This window comes from Parasteatoda tepidariorum, chromosome 6 (genome assembly GCF_982258835.1).
Source record: "Parasteatoda tepidariorum strain Cologne lab strain chromosome 6, Ptep-v5.0, whole genome shotgun sequence".
Lineage (NCBI taxonomy): Eukaryota > Metazoa > Arthropoda > Arachnida > Araneae > Theridiidae > Parasteatoda > Parasteatoda tepidariorum.
This window is the reverse complement of record NC_141760.1, coordinates 49,607,152-49,627,649: the sequence shown is the minus strand read 5'-3', so window position 1 is coordinate 49,627,649 and position 20,498 is coordinate 49,607,152. Positions and strand designations below refer to the sequence as shown.

The following is a 20,498-nucleotide window of genomic DNA, read 5'->3' as shown; positions in this document are numbered from 1 at the left end:
TTTAACGATCAGCTAAAAGAAGCAATAGTATACTGAAGTAACTGAAGACCGAGGAAGAACCATGAAAGCTGACATTGACAAAAAATGAATTGTCATCCGGATAGAATGGGTTTTTCCACAGTGCGGTTCATCTTCACTGCGTAATAACTCTCGGAAAGAACCTATTTTTCACGTTATTGATTTGCCAAAATTTTTTTAATTTTAGAGTATTTTTATCTATAACGGAAGAATTAAAACCGTTACAACATCTTTTCTTCTGAAGTATAAATTTATTTCAAGTATACTTATGTTTTGATAACTAGTAGAAGCTTTATATAGTTTAAGTAAATGCTTCATATATTTTAAGAAACAATCAGTGTAAAAATAATTCTTCGTTCAAAAGAGAGGCAACTGAAATAAATAAAAACTTTAAGACATGCAATTTTTATTATGAAAATACACATTTACATTCCAACGTTACACGTAATCATTTATTTGAATGGATACCAGCTCCGTTATAAATAAAATTATAATAAATTAAAAATGCAATAACTTAAGAATGAATAATAATAAAAAATAATAAAAAACAAACGCTGCAAAACAATACACAAAAATGAAGCACATCACACAATATTCGTATTCTAAATTTTACAAGTTTAAATTTCTCCGTTCTAATATTCTAATAATTACCTTAAATTTATAGAATGCCTATAAGAACACTCAATTTCTACAGTATTTGTTAAGTTAAATATTGTGCGCTAAATTTTTGTATGAAATATCACTTATAGGCATAAATTATTATTGAGAGATTTAAAATTAAGTACACATTGCTTAAAATTTATTAAAATTTTAAATTGAAAATGCCAGCTTTCAATTTAAAAAGTACACAACACTTATTTAGATTTGACCTAAATCAGATGAAACGTAAGCGTATGGAAGTGGATTATGAGGAACATGTATACGTAAATGCCGCTGACGCAAAACGTATCCATCTAAAAAGTCAGAAAGAGGAAAACCCTGTAATGCTTTATTGAAATAAAGAGCCAGTGGATAATCAATCTTATCAACGGCATTGGCAGTGAGCACCCAGAAGTATAACGGTCCAAGTTGGGTCGCAACACTTTCTGCTTTGATAGGTTCGGAACCTTCAGGAGCCTCTTCATCAAGGAAAAGAATTTCAGCTGATTTAAAATCAACATATGGCTGATCAGCAGTCGTCACTTGCAAAACTCCATCGTCCTTTGTAAGATACAAAACAGTTCTGGCATAAACATCATTGAAGATTATGGTGGCATTACCTTTGCCTGTAACTTTAAAAATTTCATACAATGAACCATTTGCGTTGAAAAGACAGTTGGCTGTTAGTTTTGGATAATGAATGCCTACTTTGATGCGAGAATCTGACAACTGACTTTCCAATTGAGTGATTTTAAAGTCTGACAGCCCACCAACTGTAATCTTTTTCATTTTAACATCGAATACTTGTCCAGCAACCAAGGGTTGAAGTTGCATGTCATCTAACTTAACTGGATCTAAAACTTCTCCCAATGGTTCATCCATGCCAGTTTTCATTTTCACACTAAGGTTTTGCAGAACATCGGTAAAATACTCATTAAGAGCCAAATCTGCTTTTTTTAACCTCTCTTCTTCACTTGGTTGGCTTTGATATGGCTCTTTAATTTTCGGGTCTACTTCGTTTCCTGGCTCTTTAATTTTCGGCTCTACTTCGTTTCCTGGTTCTTTGATTATCGGATCTACTTCGTTTCCTCCCTCTTCTTGGCTGACAGTTTGAACTGCTGGCGCAGTTTTCACTCCGGAAGCCTTATACTGCTTACCGCCAGTAGCTGTTTCTTCAATGGAATGGTGATATGATTCTTTAGGAAATTCGGGGGGAAATTTGTCTTGAACTTGTGGTTGTGACTGTTGGTGGTATTGATAACGCGTTTGCTGTTGAATTTGTGGTTGAACTTGTTCTTGTGATTGAACTTGCTGGAAAGCGGGCTGAGATTGTTGCTGTTGAGAAAATGAAGGTTGAACTTGCTGTTGAGATTGTTGACTTGGAGGTTGTACTCTCTGTATTGGTTGTTGAGTTGTGGGTTGAATCCTCTGTTGAGTTGGAGGTTGAATCCTCTGTTGAGTTGGAGGTTGAATCCTCTGTTGAGTTGGAGGTTGAATCCTCTGTTGAGTTGGAGGTTTAATTCGTTGCTGAGTTTGTTGAAGTGTTGGCTGAACTTTTTGTTGTGACTGTTCTGCAAAGGATGGTTGAACTTGTATCTGGGATTGCTGTTGAAGTGAGGGCTGTACTTTTTCCTGGAAAGCAGGTTGAATCCTGTTTTGTGTTTGTACTTCTTGTTGAGTCTGCTGTTGAGATTGCACTTGTTGTTGAGACTGTTGTTGAACGTATGGTCTCGTCTGTTGCTGCTGCTGAAACTGTGGACGATACTGTGATTGTGACTGCGGTCGGTAGTGAGATTGCTGTTGATGTTGTTCTTGCTGTTGTGTTTGCGGCTGATATTGCTGCTGTGTTTGCTGTTGTTGTACCTGAGGTTTTTGCTGTTGCTGATTTTGAGGCTTGTATTGATTTCGTATATGTTCATTGAACTGCTGCACACGAGGTGGCAATGTTGTTGTAGTTGTGGTTGTCGTGGTTGTACCTTTAGAAGAAACATCTACTGACTGCCAGGGTAATCCAAAAGCACTACCAGATTCAGGATTTTTTACTCTTTGTCCAGACGAAGCAGTTTTAATTGAAGATGGGGCATTTAGTAATGACAGGGGGGGAGCAGGAGCTGCATCAGATTCACTTTCTGGTGGTATGGGAACAGGTTCAGTTACGGCTTTTATCGATGTTATTATTTCCGTCTCAACTTCGGTAAAAACTTTGGTTGTTGGTTCTTCTTTAATTCCTTCTTTAATACCATCTAAAATTAAAAAATTGCAAAAAATTTTAATATTCCCGTGAATAAATAAAAAAGAAGATAAAAATTTAACAATATTTTCATTTCGTTAAATATTGTGCTCTTATTTCTGGATAAATAGTATGATTAAAATTCGTGAAACATATTTATATCAAGGAAAAAAGAGCTTTAAATGTGAAACTTCTAAATTACATTCCTTAAAAACTTTCAAAACCTTAAACTTTACCTTTTAAATTAAACAATTATATTCATTTTATGAACTTCATATTTGCATTGTTTGGAAAAATATCCTAATAATGAGAAAACACATGTATGCTAGCTAAAATACTGATCCTTCTGAGGAAATGAAGCATCTGAAAACTGAAAGATGTACTTCACAGTTTTCTATTGCACTATGATTATACTTTTTTACGTTATAACGCATAATTTTTATGCACTAAATTAATTAAATATAAGAGCTTAAAACGGGACTACTCTCGGCAATTTTATAAAATTGTGGTACACTAATAGCAGCCTTAAAAATTTTTAGTTACCGAAATAAAATACTTAAATAAACAGTCAGTAAAATTTTATCAGAATTACAACTAAATTACTGAATAAAAACCTATCTCAAGATGAAATAAAGCATTTTGGTGTGGAGTATCTCCAATCAAAAACTGTAAAGTTGTAAATTCATCGTTAAAGTCTAAGTTGTTTATACTTTATGCGCTGATCAGAATGTGGTTCACTGTCAAGGATTGACGGCACTTTGAACACAAGTGAGCTGGTTAATTTAAAAACAAGTGTTTGTGGGTCTTTGGGGATCGCGAGAAAAAGCTAGAATGTTGGCATGCTGCATTTAAAAAAAAAATTTAAATATTTAAAAAGATGCCTTGAATAAAATTATTTCTCATTTTTAATTAAAGGAAAAGATTATGAGAAACGACTTAAATAGGTGAAAAGAAATATGGAGAATGATTAATTCACCTATAATTTAGTAAAAGCTCAAAATTAAGTAAGATTAAAAAAAGTAATAGTTAAAAAAAAAACTGTATCAACTCACCAGGCTCAGCTAAAGCTAGGCGAATTGCAAATAGCAAAAATAAGACCAACCAGTGGTTTTCCATCATTTATACCTATTGGAGTGAGGAAAATAAAAATACATAAGAAAAGTAACAACCAATAGTTTTAATTCAAAAATAACTTAACCCCTTCAAGACTGGCTGAGAAAAAAAAGAGCTTTCTGAGGCACACACGCTCCGAGAGTACTAAAGAGTACGCATACGTACTACTATGAGTTGTAATACGAGAATACCGAATGAAGATTGCGTCCCTGTGATCCCGGATTGCTAGAGTCATAAAGGCTCTTTTCCAGGGTTGCCACTCAAATCTGGAGGGAAAAAATTCTCCGTGTTTTCCCTGTACATATTATACACATAACAGGGTGTTCCAAAATTATCTTTACAACTTCAAAAATTCATAACTTCGAACATAAACAAGATATTTATATTCTGTCTTTTGCATGTATTACTGCAACTAATAAAGTTTTTTTTTCAATACGCTGAAAAGTTTTTAAGTGAGGATGTGGACACCACAACAGAAAGCTCAATGCGTCTCATGGCCGTATTCGTCTCATGGTTCATAGAGACGAAATCAGATACACAGGTGCAACGGAACTTCAGGACAAATTTCCAAAGAGACTCAATCCAATCCAGACCCTCCATCCGTGCATGGCACACAAGCTTCATGAGCACCGGATCAGTATTGCATAAAAGTGGAGCCGGACGACCCAGCACAAGTCCAGAAAATGTGGAGCGAATACGGCCATGAAACGCATTGAGCTTTCTGTTGTGGTGTCCACATCCTCACTTAAAACTTTTCAGCCTATTGGAAAAAAAACTTTATTAGTTGCAGTAATACATGCAAAAGACAGAATTTAAATATCTTGTTTATGTTCGAAGTTATGAATTTTTGAAGTTGTAAAGATAATTTTGGAACACCCTGTATATTAAGAGGAAACAACAATTACTGTGCTCTTGTGTGAGCTATTGGGCTAACTATATTTATTAGTTTTGATTGCTGGAAAAACAGCTGAACATACTTAAATAATGCTATAATAAATGAAATAGTTTAGTATAGCTGAAATATCATGGTTAAATATCCCATAGATTACACTTTGAGTGGTCACCATTTTTTAAAAGTCAAAAATAAGAAGCAAAATTCCCTGTATTTTCCCTGTTTGTAAAGAAAAAAATCAAAATTCCCTGCATTTACCCTGCTCTTTTTGCGGACCGGCCTGTGTAGCTGTTAGAGAACTGCCCTTGCATCAGAGAGATTCTGGGTTCGAATCCCGGGCTGCATGGATGTTCTTTCCTTCTCTGCACTATCTGCCCATACTGTGGGAGTAACGCTGGCCCACCTAATATGGTGCCCTGAAAGAGTGGCCAACAAATCTGACCTTCAGATGTCTGTATGATGTAAGTAATCTCCAGGTGGGCATTGGAAAAAAAACCTGTTATTTTAGGTGATTTTTAAATTCCCTGTATTTTCCCTGTTCTCCCTGTGGAGTGCCAACCTTGTATATGGTTCCATGGGTATGCAAGGCGAATCACAGGATGACGTAAATTTGATCACGATGTGGTCAAGAGGTACAAGAAGGTAATTTCATAGTTTTCACTTGAATTTTCGTCACTTTATAAGACACATAGAGATGAGATATTTCGAGCAACGAGTGTTATTTAATCCTTTTGTGCACCTCTTTTTCATGTCTACAATGCTAAGCAGCACATTAGCAAATGAACAGCGAAGATTGCTTAGCACATTAGCAAATGTGCTTTCCTTAAGAATAAAAAGAATTTAAATTAAAAGAATCGCCTTAAGGAAAAAAACTGAAGTAGTTTTGGCATTAAAGGGTGTGTTGTTTCTCCTCGTGTAGATTCGTCAGTTTGACGTCTACTGCCATTTTGGTAAGACGGATAATAGCTCTAATAAACGAAAGCATCTCAGACATTTTGTCCCTGTTCTAGTACCTTTAGGATGTGGAACTTCATATCGCTCATGGGCTTCAATAGCGGCACAACTCAAAAAATCATGTTTGAGATAACTGGGTTTAAAGTTTTCATTGCTAAGGAAAATGCATAAGAAATGCTTTAGTTTGCTTAAACGAAGATTACCTTCAAGTTGAATTATTAGTGTGCTAGTATAACTGCTGAAAAGAATGCGTATTTTCCTATTTACACCCGTTCTTAGTCCAAAACGCGTGTTTTTTTACTTGTGCCACTATTGCAGCCCATGAGTGATATAGTTTGTCTACGGTAAGCACTCCCCCCGCCACAAATTCTGAGGCCGTCTGCTGTCATGGAAACAAGAATAGAGCATTTCAGGGAGGGTAGCTTCTCTTCACTCTAGGGTTAACACTATAGACAGAAGAAAACGACTCCCTTTCTCTCGTTGACCCGAGCCAAAACCTGTCGTAAACAATAACCCCACGCCCCCTACTTAAAATAGTTATACCTCGTTACCATAGTCACCGCCACGGGTCGAGACGAATGACTAGAAGTTCTCACTTTAGACGAACTATAGTCAGTAAAACGGAAATAATTAAACTTAAATATTGACAGTAAAAATACAAACAATATTTTTTCTTATAAAAAAAAGCGTTTAAGTTAATTTTACTTTTTTTTATTATTTAAAGCAACATATTAAAACCCTAAAAACTGGAGATCCATGAGTAGTCTTGTCTATTGCTGATATTTTTTTATGTGACACTTAATAAAAAAATAGCCAATCACAGCACAGAATTTCTAAAATCTTAACGCACTTATCATACTCTTAATATCTTTTAAAAGAAATAAATCACTATTTTATTTTTAAAAAAATTGAATTTAAAAATTATAAAGGATTAAATTGTTGAAATTGAAAAAAATGCTTTATAGTGCAGTAAATTAAGTTTTCCAAATTATAATTCCTTATTTTTTTAATTTTATTTAGAGCACTTTCTTAATTCAACTAAATAAAACAATTTTCTCGCTTAAAGAACATATTGAAGAAATTACTATTTTGGAGAAGAAAAAAAACATGTTAGATGACTGTAAAACATACGAAAAAGTTTTTTATTCAATTTTGAACGAAATTAAAATTTTCCTATTAATTCCTTCTACTTATAAATGTAATTAGGAATTATTTACTGAAGATTAAAAAAAAACTAAAAGCTTTATCCTAGTCTTTTAAATTATATTTTTTATGCTCACTCTCAAGTAAATGCACATATAAGAAAAATTAATTGCATCAATAATGAATTTCATTATACACTTCCTGAGAAAAAATAAATTAACTTATTAGTTTTATTAATTAGAAATATTTTTCTTGCTTAAAATGGAATACACAGCTCGTTTTAAAACTTACTTTTATTACAGATTTATTCGAAGTGAATAATTGACTGTCTTTATTTAATATGATTTTTTTCTACTTTTAAAATTGTATAGAAAATAGTATTGGCATCAATTTATATTAATTTTACTTGAAGTAATTTATATTAGCGTAGTTAATCAGTTAAATATTCATTGTGGTGTTAAAATTTCACAATTACTAAATTTAGAAGTATTGCGTGAAAAATATTTCCAAAATTAATAACATATGAATAGTATGTGATATAAATACTCTGTAGTGATATAAATACTTATAGCAACTCTTCGCGTGTTCAAGATTTCAGTTTAATTTGAAAGAAAGTCACTCGGACATATGCAAATTCTTAGGTCGAAAGTCAAATCAGAACTAATAAATCTAAGAATTAAATTAACAAATTCATATTTTTTTTTATAAATATACCTGTTTTATAGACATTTTATCTAAGTTCCTAAAGTTTAGTCCAAAATGTTCCTAAAATCTACACAAATCATGCATATTAAATTAGAAAACAGAAAGATTAATGTATAATTTTTACAAACAATTCTACGTAAAATACTCTGTATTGTTTAAACCTTTTAAAGATAATGCTTAATTTGTAAAATAAATGCATTAATGAACTGTGTGCATTCTTACAAACTATTTTTTTCAACATCAACTAAATTGTTCAACTTCAAAATTTTTCAGTTTTATCTGAATTCTCTTAAGAATTTTAGAGCAAGAAATTCCAAAATTTTAGATTCCTTGAATAAAAAATAGATTGACATAGGTTCAGAATCTTTCATTTTAAACTTTATCATTTAATTAATTTATTATGAAGCTAGATTGTAATACTTAAATAAAAGGGAAATGGTTTCGATTTTTTTTTTATCCCAAGTTAAAATTATTCAGAAAATCGTTAAAAATATTTTTAAACGTTTAATTTTCAATTGCCATAAATTTGGCAAATTCGAATGTATAAACACATTAATGATAAAGAATTTTCTGATAAATAAATGCATTCCAAATTATTATTATTATTGTTACTTTCGTTTAATTTATTATTTCGTTCGAAAGACGAAAAACAAATTATGATACATTTGAATCTCACCTGAATAAGGAAATATAAAATTATTTATACCGAACTTCAATATAGATTTGTTATTAGAGTAAAATGTTACGAATGTAATTTGATTTCGTAAACAAATACCTACAACAAAATTCAAAACTCCCTCAGGTAATTAGGAGTCAAATTTGAAATTAAAGATTTCAGAACTATTTAAACTAGAAAATATTTGTATGCTTTCAAAAGCTTTTCATGAAATTATAGTGATTTAAGAATAAATTTTAAACTGTAAATATGTTTATTTCATTTTATTTTTACTATTTTTTAGATCTATAACAAATTATGCAGCATTTTTATCGTTACTAATATAAAAATACTTATAAATGTTTAAATTGAATTGGAAAATCTTGAAAAGTTTCATTTTAATTTAACTATAATATCTAGAGGCTAAAATGCTTAGAAACTCTTTTATTTATTTAAGTTATGTTTAAATTATTAAAGCAATTGCCAATTGCTAAATATTTTTTTTATTCACAGAAAATATGAATTTCGGAAAAGTAATCATTTTATCTAATTATGTTTATTATTCTTAATAACGATAAAACAAGAAAACAGAATAAAATTTTTGCAATGCATTCAATTTAAAAACAAATATTTCATATGATTTTTAGGAAAAAGCTTTAATACACTGTTAGAATTTTCATTTCAAAATTACGGTAAAATATCCATCCAATTAACCGTAAAATTTACGGTAAAGAACGCATATTTTATCTTTATGGTTTTGAAGTCTTTTGCAACTAGTGTGGTTGAAAAAACGTGAACACAAAACTATACGGTCTTTTAACCTTTAGAACTAGCATGAAAATTCAAGACTTTTTTGTGTTAAGCAGATTTATAGTGCTGCCATCTATGAGCGATTGCGAGAATCGTGTTCTAATAGTCCAGGTTACAAATTGGGGAGTGCATGACACCGGAAACTCTTTCTGTATTGAAGGGAATATTGTGATTTCAACACTGGGATTCGAATTCCCGTTTTGGCGGTCATGAGACACACAGATCTCGACTATAATTTGCACCCATCTAGAAAAAAGTGGCCTCAGGTGGTGCAATAAAATTCTGGTTGTTTAACCATATTAAGTGAAAGTAGATAATAAACGATTTTTCTCACCATTAACAGTATGGATACTATCTTATTTATGTTTATTTGGCTATTTTGTTTGAATATGGTAAAATAACGATTAAATATGTAGTTTGTTTCATAACCATTTCTCCGAAAAATTTCTAACAGTTAAGTGTGTAACACCTCATAATAGCAACAATTAAGAAGTGATCCAGGTTTAAAATCACGGTTGTAAGCAAAATCAATTTAAAAAAAAAAAAAAACAAATACGTTACAAATAAAATAAATGTTAATGAAATATATGGCCATAAAACGACACTCGAAAAACCTCCCTCTTTTACTTTTTTTCAATCCAAAACGAAGTTTTTCAAAATATCGTTTTTTGTTAATATAATATAGAAAAAGATTGCAAACTAATCTTTAAAATATTTTTAATTTCTATGTAAATATCCACACCCTGCTCACTCCGTTCGCCTACTCCTATGATTGCAATCATTTTTGTTTCTCTGTGATAAACAAGCTGTTGACTCAAAATTAAAAATTATCTAATTAAAATATCCCAAAATTATTATGCTATACACAGATGCGGTTGAGTAGATTTAATTTCAGATTAAATAAAAATAAGATAAAAAAATTTATATAAAATAAAAACCATTAATTACATAAAAACAAAACGTATAATCACTGTGAAAAAAGTTGCCACAATTTTTGGTGTTGAGATAAATAAAAACTTTTTACAGTGTTACATTTTCTTTCACTTTTTCATTGTTGAATTATTTTTTTTTTCATTATTATTTATTTATTTATTTTTTGTGTGTTTGATCACTGACAGCATATATTTTCATGCACATTAAAATCAATTCCATAGCTTTATTGCAAAAAACTTTTGCTTAAAAACATATTATTTGAAATATATTCGCACAAATTGTTTCAAATAATTGTTATTTTGAAAATTTTATATGCTTTTTCGCACGATAATTAGAGTTTATTACTTAAAACTATATTTGCAGTAGTATTATATTTTAGTTACAGATTTTAGTTACATTTCTAAGTACCGAACTGTAGTTGTCTCGCAAGAAATTATATAAACTGAACAAAATATCAATTCATTGAAAGAAATAGTGCGAATATATTACTAAAAGCGCACTTGCTTTTAAATTAAATGTTTTTGTAATGAAGCTATTAAATTAATTGGAATGCGTATGAATATATTTGTCAATAAATACACATGCAAAAGTGAATAAATAAATAAAAATAACAATGAAAAAGTAAATTAAAAAAATATGACTTCACGAACTATAAAAATTTTAAATTTATCTTTACACAAAAAATGGTGGCAACTGCTTTTTTCACCGTGTAAATATGTACAAAGTTTTTGTTTTTGTTCTATAGTGTAAAGTATTCCATGGTGGCCTGTCCTTTCCTAATGACAAATCTGTGGTTAAACACAATTCCTTAAAAGTTCTTGATACATAAATATTTATCGATTTAAATTAGATACCTTTAAAAAAATTATAAATAATGTAACTAAATACTTCGTTGAAGAAATTTTTAATTTAAATTACGTTCTAAAATCTTATGAAACTTTATTCATTCTTTATTATTCATTTTCAACGGTAACATTATAAAAAAATATAGAGAGAATTTATTCGCTATGTTGTAATCATTTTTACATATAATTTATTTTTATTATTTCCGTTAATATATAAATACTATTTACAATTAATAATTTAAAAGTTTTGGAGACCAAATTAGTTAAAACAAAACCTTTTAGTCATGAAATTGGTTTCAAAGAAAATTATTGAGTCATTTTTTTTCTTGCCAAAACAAAAACAAAAAAAATTCAATTTTTAATGACAATAATATAATCAAAAGAATCAAAATATTATCAACTTAAATATTTCTCAATGCAGAATAATAAGTTAATTGAAATAATCACAGAATTATTATTATTATTATTATCGTAAGAAAAATTTCCTAACGAACCAAATAAATGTAAACAAAAACTTTTGAGTCTGGACATTACTTTCGCCACATTTTCGTTTTTTCGAATGGTCGGCGAAATAAGACTGGTTTTTTAAAATAAAATAATCCTTCAAAAATTCCAAATAATTTTAAACTAGTTCTACATACGAAAAGCAATTTAAAATAAATTAACATAACGACAGAAAAAAAATTAAATCTTTCAAAAATCTATAATTTCATAACTGTTTCATGAGGACCAATTAAATGAGTCATAAAGCGTTGAACATAACGAACCCTATGATTAACTCATGAAGAAATTATTACAAAACGAACCAATATACTCACCAGTTCCTTTCAAGACGAGAACCTTGTCCCGTAATGATTATGAAATTTGTAGAGTGGCCAGTAAAGTAGTTGGAAACCGGAAGACAAGGGACCGCGTGAGAATATCAAGGTAAACACAAGCTTCACCCCCTGAAGAAAGAAAAAGAAGTTTAAGACCTTGATTTTGGTCGATCTTAAGGTCAATGCACTGTCTCGGCACAGTGGGTCATTACCACGGATGACTACCTCAAGTTCAAATTTATCGCACTTTCTTACCTGTAATTTGACGGTCGAAGATTTTTATACCAAGAGAAAGCCCTTTTTTTCAGTACATCTCCAGAAAATAAACAAATAAAACTGTATTTTCTTCATCTTATCTAGGTTTTGTTGAAATAGTTTTAATAGTTTATTCAAATAAATGTTTTTATATAAAAACGTCCAGTAACGATGAGCCTTAAACGCTCTAAAAATCAGGTTGAAGTTTGTTGGCCTCTGAAAAATAGTGTTTTAATTTTTGTTACATTATATATAAATGAGCTGAATAAGTTAACATTACTTTCGTTGATTGTAAAATAAGTAAAATTTTATTAAGCAAAATAATTCATTTAAAGAAAAAAATGTTGGGTTTTTTTTTTTTTTGCTTTAATTTCGGTTAAAGTTTTCAAATATTTTGTTCAAAGGCATACAATTAAATTATCTCTATTCATTGAAAAATCGTAAAAGCCACCGATTACAGCTTTACGTTACTTTTTGGTATGTTTCGTAAAAACTATAGGACTTAAAAACTTGAAATTATTAAAGTGTGCAGAAACACTTGCAGAGATTACGATGCAATAAAGTAATTTAACGTTCAATAATTAGTTCAAGAATTATTAACTATTAAGCTTGTAGTAAAAAATATCATACCGGTCGCTCTAAGGATCGCAGAAATGTAAACAGAATTAAAATTTGAAATGTTGAAAGTTTCATATTTACTTATCAACTTAACACAGATTTATTTATTTTTTTTTCGAAATTCTAATTTGCAATTTTAAGTGCTTTTTTCGAAAAAAATTTTCTCAATTTTTGCTTTCCGTTACATTCTATTTTGCCTCGAAAAATTTACAAGACCTTGAAAGTTTGTGAATTGCGAAGGTGTGTAGAAAACTGTACAAGGATTTCGCTGGAATAAAAAAAAATTTACGATTCGATTATATTAGTTCAAGAACTATTAACTGTTAAACTTTTAGTTTTTTTTAAAAAAAAAAAACATGTACGTCGATTTACCGCCTGCTGAAATGCTCTTCAAATGCTAACAAAGTTAAAATTTGACGAGCTGATAGGACCATTTTGAATTGATCTACAGAAGCAAGCAACACAGACAGTAATTATTTTTCTTTGATTTGCAACTGAATTTCCTTGTTAACTTTAGAAAAATGATAAAATAAGTCAAAAGATACAGTTTTTCTGTTAACAAATAAAATCTATAACTATTGATACAGATTGCATCTGTTGGGTGAAGATTTTTTCAGTTTTCAATATGAAAAACTTTGGTTTTAAAGCGGCAGCAAATAATTCGATACATTGAGACAGAATGATCAAATTAAAAAAATAAAAATTCTATGACGATTCTTTCAAACTTGATGATTTTCGATTCCCCGATTCATTTTTTTTTTTTTCGATTCCTCGAAAAACACACAAAGAATGGAATAATAAAAAAATTAATTAAAATTTCGAAAATCTGTTTCAGTATGCAAATCAGAGGGTATACACTACCTTCCTACCAAATTTCTCTGCCGTATCAGTTACTATGAATTTCTTGTTTTTCAGTGTTACCAACAAATATCGAAAGAAGAAGAAGAATTTAATTTTTATTTCAAAGTTTACGTAAAAAAATATTGATAAAAGGTGGACTTATTCACAATGGCTTCTGAAATTATTATACAATATATTCAGAAGCTATTAAAAAAAGGGCTGTCTAACCTAGAAAAAAGTAACCAGCGAGTAAATCCTTTAATAACTAAGAAGATTATTATTTATTTCATCAAATTTTCCAAAAATCAGAAAATATCAAAAAATGGACTTAACCGCATTGGCTTCTGAGCGGCTCATATATATATATATATATATATATATATATATATATATATATATATATATATATATATATATATATATATATATATATATATATATATATATATATATATATATATATATATATATATATATATATATATATATGGGCAAATCTCCAGAACCTTTAATTTTGGATAATAAAAAAAACTTTTAAAAAAATAATAGGCACACTATTTTTACACCTCCAGAATTGCTTGAAAATGTATGAAATATCAAAAAATAATCGTGAACATCGAAAATTTTGATGCCCTCATGAACATAAACAAAAAATTAAAATTTTTGAATTTTCCATATTTACCCTTTATTTTTCATGAAAAATTATTAGTATCATAAATAAATTGAAAAATTTTAATATAAGTTAAATTGTTTTAAAATGTATAAAAAGGCTTACTTTAATTATTTTTAGTCAAAAAATATCTTCAATTAGTAAAGCATAGAGAAAAAAACAAATTTCTGATATGTTAAATTCAATTAATTAATCCTGAGGTTACGGTTTGACAGGGTTACGGTCTGGACAACCAAGGGAATAGATCGAAAACTTTACTCGGATGCAACGCAATGCGATGCACACAACACATAAAATAAATTAGGCAATGACAAACGTGTGCTCAAAATTTTGATTGATTTAAACATTTACTTTTTAGATCTGCGTCTGGTCTGGTTACGGTCTTGACATCGTTACTGCTACCTCACCGAATGACAGTTTGTGATAAATTCGATTAATTTGTAATGACTACAAATAAAAATATTTATATATAATAATGATACAAGTTTGTTGTACATTAAATAAGCTTTTAGAATATCACTAACATAAAACTCGCAGAATTGGATTGTATACCTTTTTTTTTCAATTTTCGATGGTTACGGTTTGACGTGCCAAAATTTGGCGACAAACTTTAAGTGTTTGCAACCGTCAATATTCATGAAAAAGATCATTCAAGAAAATATGATAGTACAGCTGAGCTACTAAATTATGTTTTTTGTGATTTTCAGTTTTTTTTAAACAGCATACAGATTGAAAAAAAAAATAAAAAGTATGTTAAACACTCTAAGCGACACTCATGAAAAGTTGTCAAATGTAGGATTGAAGTAAGAAATGAAAACCAAAAGCAAGTTACTCGCGATCAAAACTATACGTATCTAAGTTAGTAATGCATAGTTATTCCTGTAATTTTATTAGAATTAATTTTCCCTTATTAGGTTATATATTTATAAGAAAAGTTTGAAGACACATAGGTTAAAGGTTCTGGAGATTTGCCTATATATATATATATATATATATATATATATATATATATATATATATATATATATATATATATATATATATATATATATATATATATTATGTATGTATGTATATATTAACAAAATTAATATCAGAGCATAAATAAAGTATAAGATTTGCCATGTTTTGAGTGTTCTAAGTTATTTGGCTATATTTCTGTAACACAGTGCCGTTTGCCAGAAGACACTAAAATTATAATACTATTGGTTTTCAAGCTTTTTTATGTGTAAAAATCGGTCGGAACTGTCTTCGATATTTTAATGTTGGTGCGGTCTTTGAGCTGCGTAAGAATAATGGGACATTCTGTGAGGAAATATTTTTCTACTAAGAGGTTTCGACCTCAGCTCACTTCATTCCCCAACTTGAAGAACCTTAATTAATTGCAAATAGAAATGTTCTCACTAGCTAATTTTTTTTAATGAAATTAACTCGCGTTTCATGGAAATTAGAAATAAAAGCTAAAAAGGACCCGATCTCCAACAAGAAATTCAGAAAAGTTCAACTTCATCGGCCTACATCTGTGTGCATTTGAAAATAAAAGACAAAAAATCATTTTTTGATAAGTAAAATAATTTATATAATCATTTCTGCTCTGAAGTTCGAAACAATACAAACATTCAGCTCGCAGATGAGAAATATGTCTTTTCTTTTCTTTGTAACAGCATCAATAATTGTTTCCGATTGAGAATAGTTTTGATAGTAATTCAGCGAACAAATGAATATTATGATTTGGGCCACGTATGAAACAGTATTTTAACAGTACTACGAAGCAACATATATTTAAAAAAAAAAAAAAATTTCGGTAATAGTAGCCGTAACATCAGTTGTAAAGTTAAAAAAATAACAATGACAAAAAGATGGATTTGCACTAAATGCTCGTAAATATTTCATATATACTTTTCTCGTCGTAGCTCGCTTAGTTGCTGTGCTTACTTTACTTGCACAGTGAAACCTGTAAAGGCCTGTTTACACGGTCCAATTTCTTGAATCCGAGAAATTGGACGGATTTCTCCGTCAAAGAAATTGGATGATTCGTTGACACTATCCAAGTTCTTGAATGTCGCTGATTCGTTGAAAGAAAAACTTGCGCATTGTTCGTATTCAACATTATAAAATAATACTTACATAAGTTTAAAATTACTAAATAAATTCAAATAAAATCATAATAACACAAATAAACCTCAACAGATCCATTTATTTGGACTAAAATATATGAAAACCCACAACAAAATGACATAATTTGCTGCCAGCTTGCTGACGTCACGAAACCTAAGACGCTGATTGGTTAAGGGAGAAAAAACTTGGATGGAAAGTAGAACATGCTCTACTATCGTCCAAGAAGTTGGACCAAGTTCTTGGATGTTTGTTTACACGATCCAAGCTCAAAGCAAAACAAGTTTCCATCAATATCAATCAATCTCTGTCCAAGAAATTGGATCGTCTAAACAGGCCTTTAAGTTGACCACGTCTATAAATTAATCACCTATCTAAATTTTGATGATCAAGTACAAAACTGGTAAAAACAATTTATTATCATTTTTATAAGATGGCTTCTCTTATAAAACCATAACTTGTGATCAGTTTACGCTAGTTTCACTGTAGTAGCTCTAATAATTTTCTAAACTCCTTTTATAACACACAGTATATACATTACCATGTTTATCATTCAAAGTAATTATCTTTCCTCGTGATTTTGCAATTACTATAAATGTTTCGAAAAGTTTAAAATGTTGGCATTTTTGAATAAAAAAAATTTGTCGTTATTCAATTGACCTGATCACTAAGTGCATTATGTTTCAGTTAACTTAAGTCATTTTTATTCATAATTTCATTGTTATAGTTAGTTATTTTTTTAAATTTCATAGTATATATATTTTTATTTTAAAAACAAAATCCATTTTTTGCGTTTTATCGTCATCATTGGGTGGGGCTTGGCCTTCTATGAAATATTTCTCCGTGTCGTTCACCTTGATGCCAATTCTGATTATCATTTCCATTTGGCAATAATAATTTTATTTTAGTATGATAACTATCCAAAACTTCATTTTTATTTGTTTCATTTATTTATTGCATATTTGGCAAAATGAGGTGAAAAATAATAACTGTAACCATAGCAATACACATTATAGCTTCCTTCAAAAAAATTAATTTTACCATTTACAACGGGAAAATCTAAGCTATAGAGAGATATAGAAATTTTCCTATTTTTCGTACAACTGTAAATAGAGGGTGATTTATAAAAGTAAAGTGAATTCACTAAAAAGCATTTAAAAGTATGATATTTTTTGGAAACTCATTGTCATTCACAACAACTATTTTCATTCAGCAGGTTTAATGACTTTGGATTTAATTTTTCTGAGTTTCAAAGCGAGTCACGTGATTTATTTTTCCAGGAGATAAACAATTAATAATGGTTGGAGTTAAAAAAAATTTCCCCATCATACTCTCCGTGCATTTTTGCGATTTCCCGAGTCTACGATTTGAAACATAAATATGGAAAGATTATACACTCTATCAGCAAAACAAATCAAGAATCCAAAACTAAAGCGAGAGCGTTTTCAACAACAACAAAAATGTCCCTTTTAAAAAAGGTAAAGAAACTGCAAACTTTCAGAATCATTTTATAATGGGAAGGGGAAAAATTAAAAAATATATATATATTTCTGTAAGGAAAAAAAGTAGCGCAAATTTAAGATTTGTAGCGTTCGAAAATTAATAAGTAGCCCAATCCGCTACTTGTAGCCCAATCTGGCAACACTGGCCGTATGTACAAAAGCGTGGACTGTACACCCTGACCAACGGAATATATCTGGTGCGTGCAGATATTTTCTGTAAGTACAAGAAATTTCTGACAACGTATTATTTCCGTAGTATACGACAATTTTGCAATTTTTTTTTTCTTTACATATTCAGAAATATTCAATATTCATTTAGCAGAAATGCATAAATTTGAATGCACAAAATCATTACAAAATATTCCGTGGAAAGCATTCTCATTTGTATTTCTTGTCTTCGTACCATTCGTTTATTTATTTATTTTTGCAATATTCGTGTGGATTATTTACAATGTTAAATGTCCCGAAGAGAAAAAAAAATGCATTATTCATTGCACCCTTCTTAATCTGATTACCATGTTTATAACATGGTTGTGGTTTGTTGAGCGGTAATCGACGTTTTGCGTGGCTAAATCAAACATTATGAAAACCTATTTAAATTACTCGAGTCTCGTTCTTACAAATGGAAATCGTAAAATTCGCTTTTCATTTCGCTCTCATACATTTACAAATTCACTCACGAATTTTAAGTTAAAAGTTATAAATAGTGAAACGAGCTGTTTCTAGTGGGAACTTTTGAATGAAATTCTGTCCATTACAAAATTAATTAAATTTGATATAAATAGATTTGATTTTACTATTATAAATTAAACACTATACAACTACAAAAGAAAAAATATTAAACCCTAAATGATAACAAGATAGATACAATTGATACAAAACAGATGCAATTTAATTTATGCGATTGACACAAAACGTCTTGATACAATTGATACGAAAACATGTTGATACAATTGATACGAAAACATGTTGATACAATTGATACGAAAACATGTTGATACAATTGATACGAAAACATGTTGATACAATTGATAAAAAACACGTAGATACAATTGATATAAAAACATGTAGATACAATTGGTGCAAGACACATAGATACAATTGATACAGAACAAATATATATAATTGACGAGTTAAATAAATGATTCTAAGTGATATTTAAGAGCATTTGAATAGTTTCGCTTTAAAGTTGGCAAAAGAAAAAAAGATTATGCCTTGACTTTATTCTTTGTACAAAACCTTCTTTGGAAAAAAACTGTAACTTTCATTTAAACAATTCTCGCCGTAGTCTGCATTCTAGGTGTTTTAGTTTGCTGTCAAAAAAAGAACATTTCTAATTCTACTTCTTTGACTGTTTGATATTAAATGCAATTGGAACCTTCTTCCACTCAAAAATTCTCCCTTGGTGCCTTCATCCACTTAGATTTGCAAAATTGAAATACTTAACAAAATTAATTAATGTTGTTCACATTTTAAATTAGTCAAAAATAATTACTCTCCCAGAGAATATCTTTTTTTTTTTTTTTTTCCAAAAATATCACGACATTCTTCCATCATTCCTGTTTTGCTTAAAAACCTGTCAGGGCTATAAAAATCAACAGTCAAAGCTATCGCAAATTTGCCACAGTTCACGTATCGAAAAATCAGTTTGCAAAACTAGATCCGTAAACTTAATTCAAAAGAAATCAAATGTGGAACTAGCTGTTTCAAAAATGAAACACATTTTAACAATGTATTAAATTTAAAATCTCAATTTTATTTCAGATAATAATAAACTGTCATACATCAAAACAACTTTATCACATAGAAATAAAAATATCCTGTGAGTCCATAATTTTTTTTTAATTATTATTTTTGGCCCCCTAAGCATATTTTATTTTAGAGCTTTTAAAGAGCCAAATTTGATACAATGATCGGTTATTCACGTTCTAAAAGATTTATGATTCGTAGGATAGACAGAGAGTTGACTTTTTTTTTTTTTTTCAATTTTCTTTTAAACCTTTTTTTTTTTTTTTTTTTTTTGGATTTTTGAACCTCAAAATATCGGGGGAATCCAACGTTTGAACCCTTTAATGCTATTTTCACCTTCAGCGTTTTCCATAACACTAATTCTAATTACGCAAATCAGAAAACTTTTTTCTGTTTTTTTTTTACCCAATGAAGTCTTTAGGCATAAAAATAATTATCATTTTAGCTAATTATTTTAATATTCAGTAAATAAATTTTAAACAGAAATTTTTTTAGCATATTTTTCTTGTGATTAAATTCAACCTTTTATTGAAAATAATTGAATTGTTCGTGAAAAATATAAATTAAATATTTTCTTTTTCAAAGATGTAGATTTTATTTAGAATGAATATTTTCATTAGCATGAATAATATTATAAATTGTATAGACATAATCAAACATAATTTTGTAATTCTTTTTTGAGAAAAAGCAACAAATAATGCAGTTTTTTCTCAAAGAAATATATTGAAGCACGCTATTTTTGCAGGTTAGATTACTTATGGGAGTTTGCATTTCAATGTATCATTATATCAAGATAAGTAAGCAAACAGAAAACTTATTACACTCAAATCATTTTTAGAACCAAACGATTCAAAAGAAAGTTCTATTCTAGGAACTAATAAAGATTCGAATTTATCTTCAATAGAAAATTAATCACTGATTTGCAATTTTTAATTTTCTGCATCCAATACTTTGAGTAACAAATAATATATTACTGCCAAAAGATGAGCAAATA

At 29.3% G+C, this 20,498-nt stretch overlaps 1 protein-coding gene across 1 annotated transcript; it reads right to left on the bottom strand.

Moving 5' to 3' along the window:
* Nucleotides 1-407: 407 nt before the first annotated feature.
* On the bottom strand, nucleotides 408-11,941 carry LOC107447692 (uncharacterized). Its single transcript, XM_016062676.5, has 3 exons — nucleotides 11,756-11,941; nucleotides 3,940-4,012; nucleotides 408-2,900 (listed from the first exon to the last, which is right to left on the bottom strand). Exons 2-3 carry the CDS (start codon nucleotides 4,004-4,006, stop codon nucleotides 877-879), a joined length of 2,091 nt encoding a protein of 696 aa, XP_015918162.3. The 5' UTR covers nucleotides 4,007-4,012; nucleotides 11,756-11,941; the 3' UTR covers nucleotides 408-876.
* Between the last annotated feature and the right edge of the window lie 8,557 nt (nucleotides 11,942-20,498).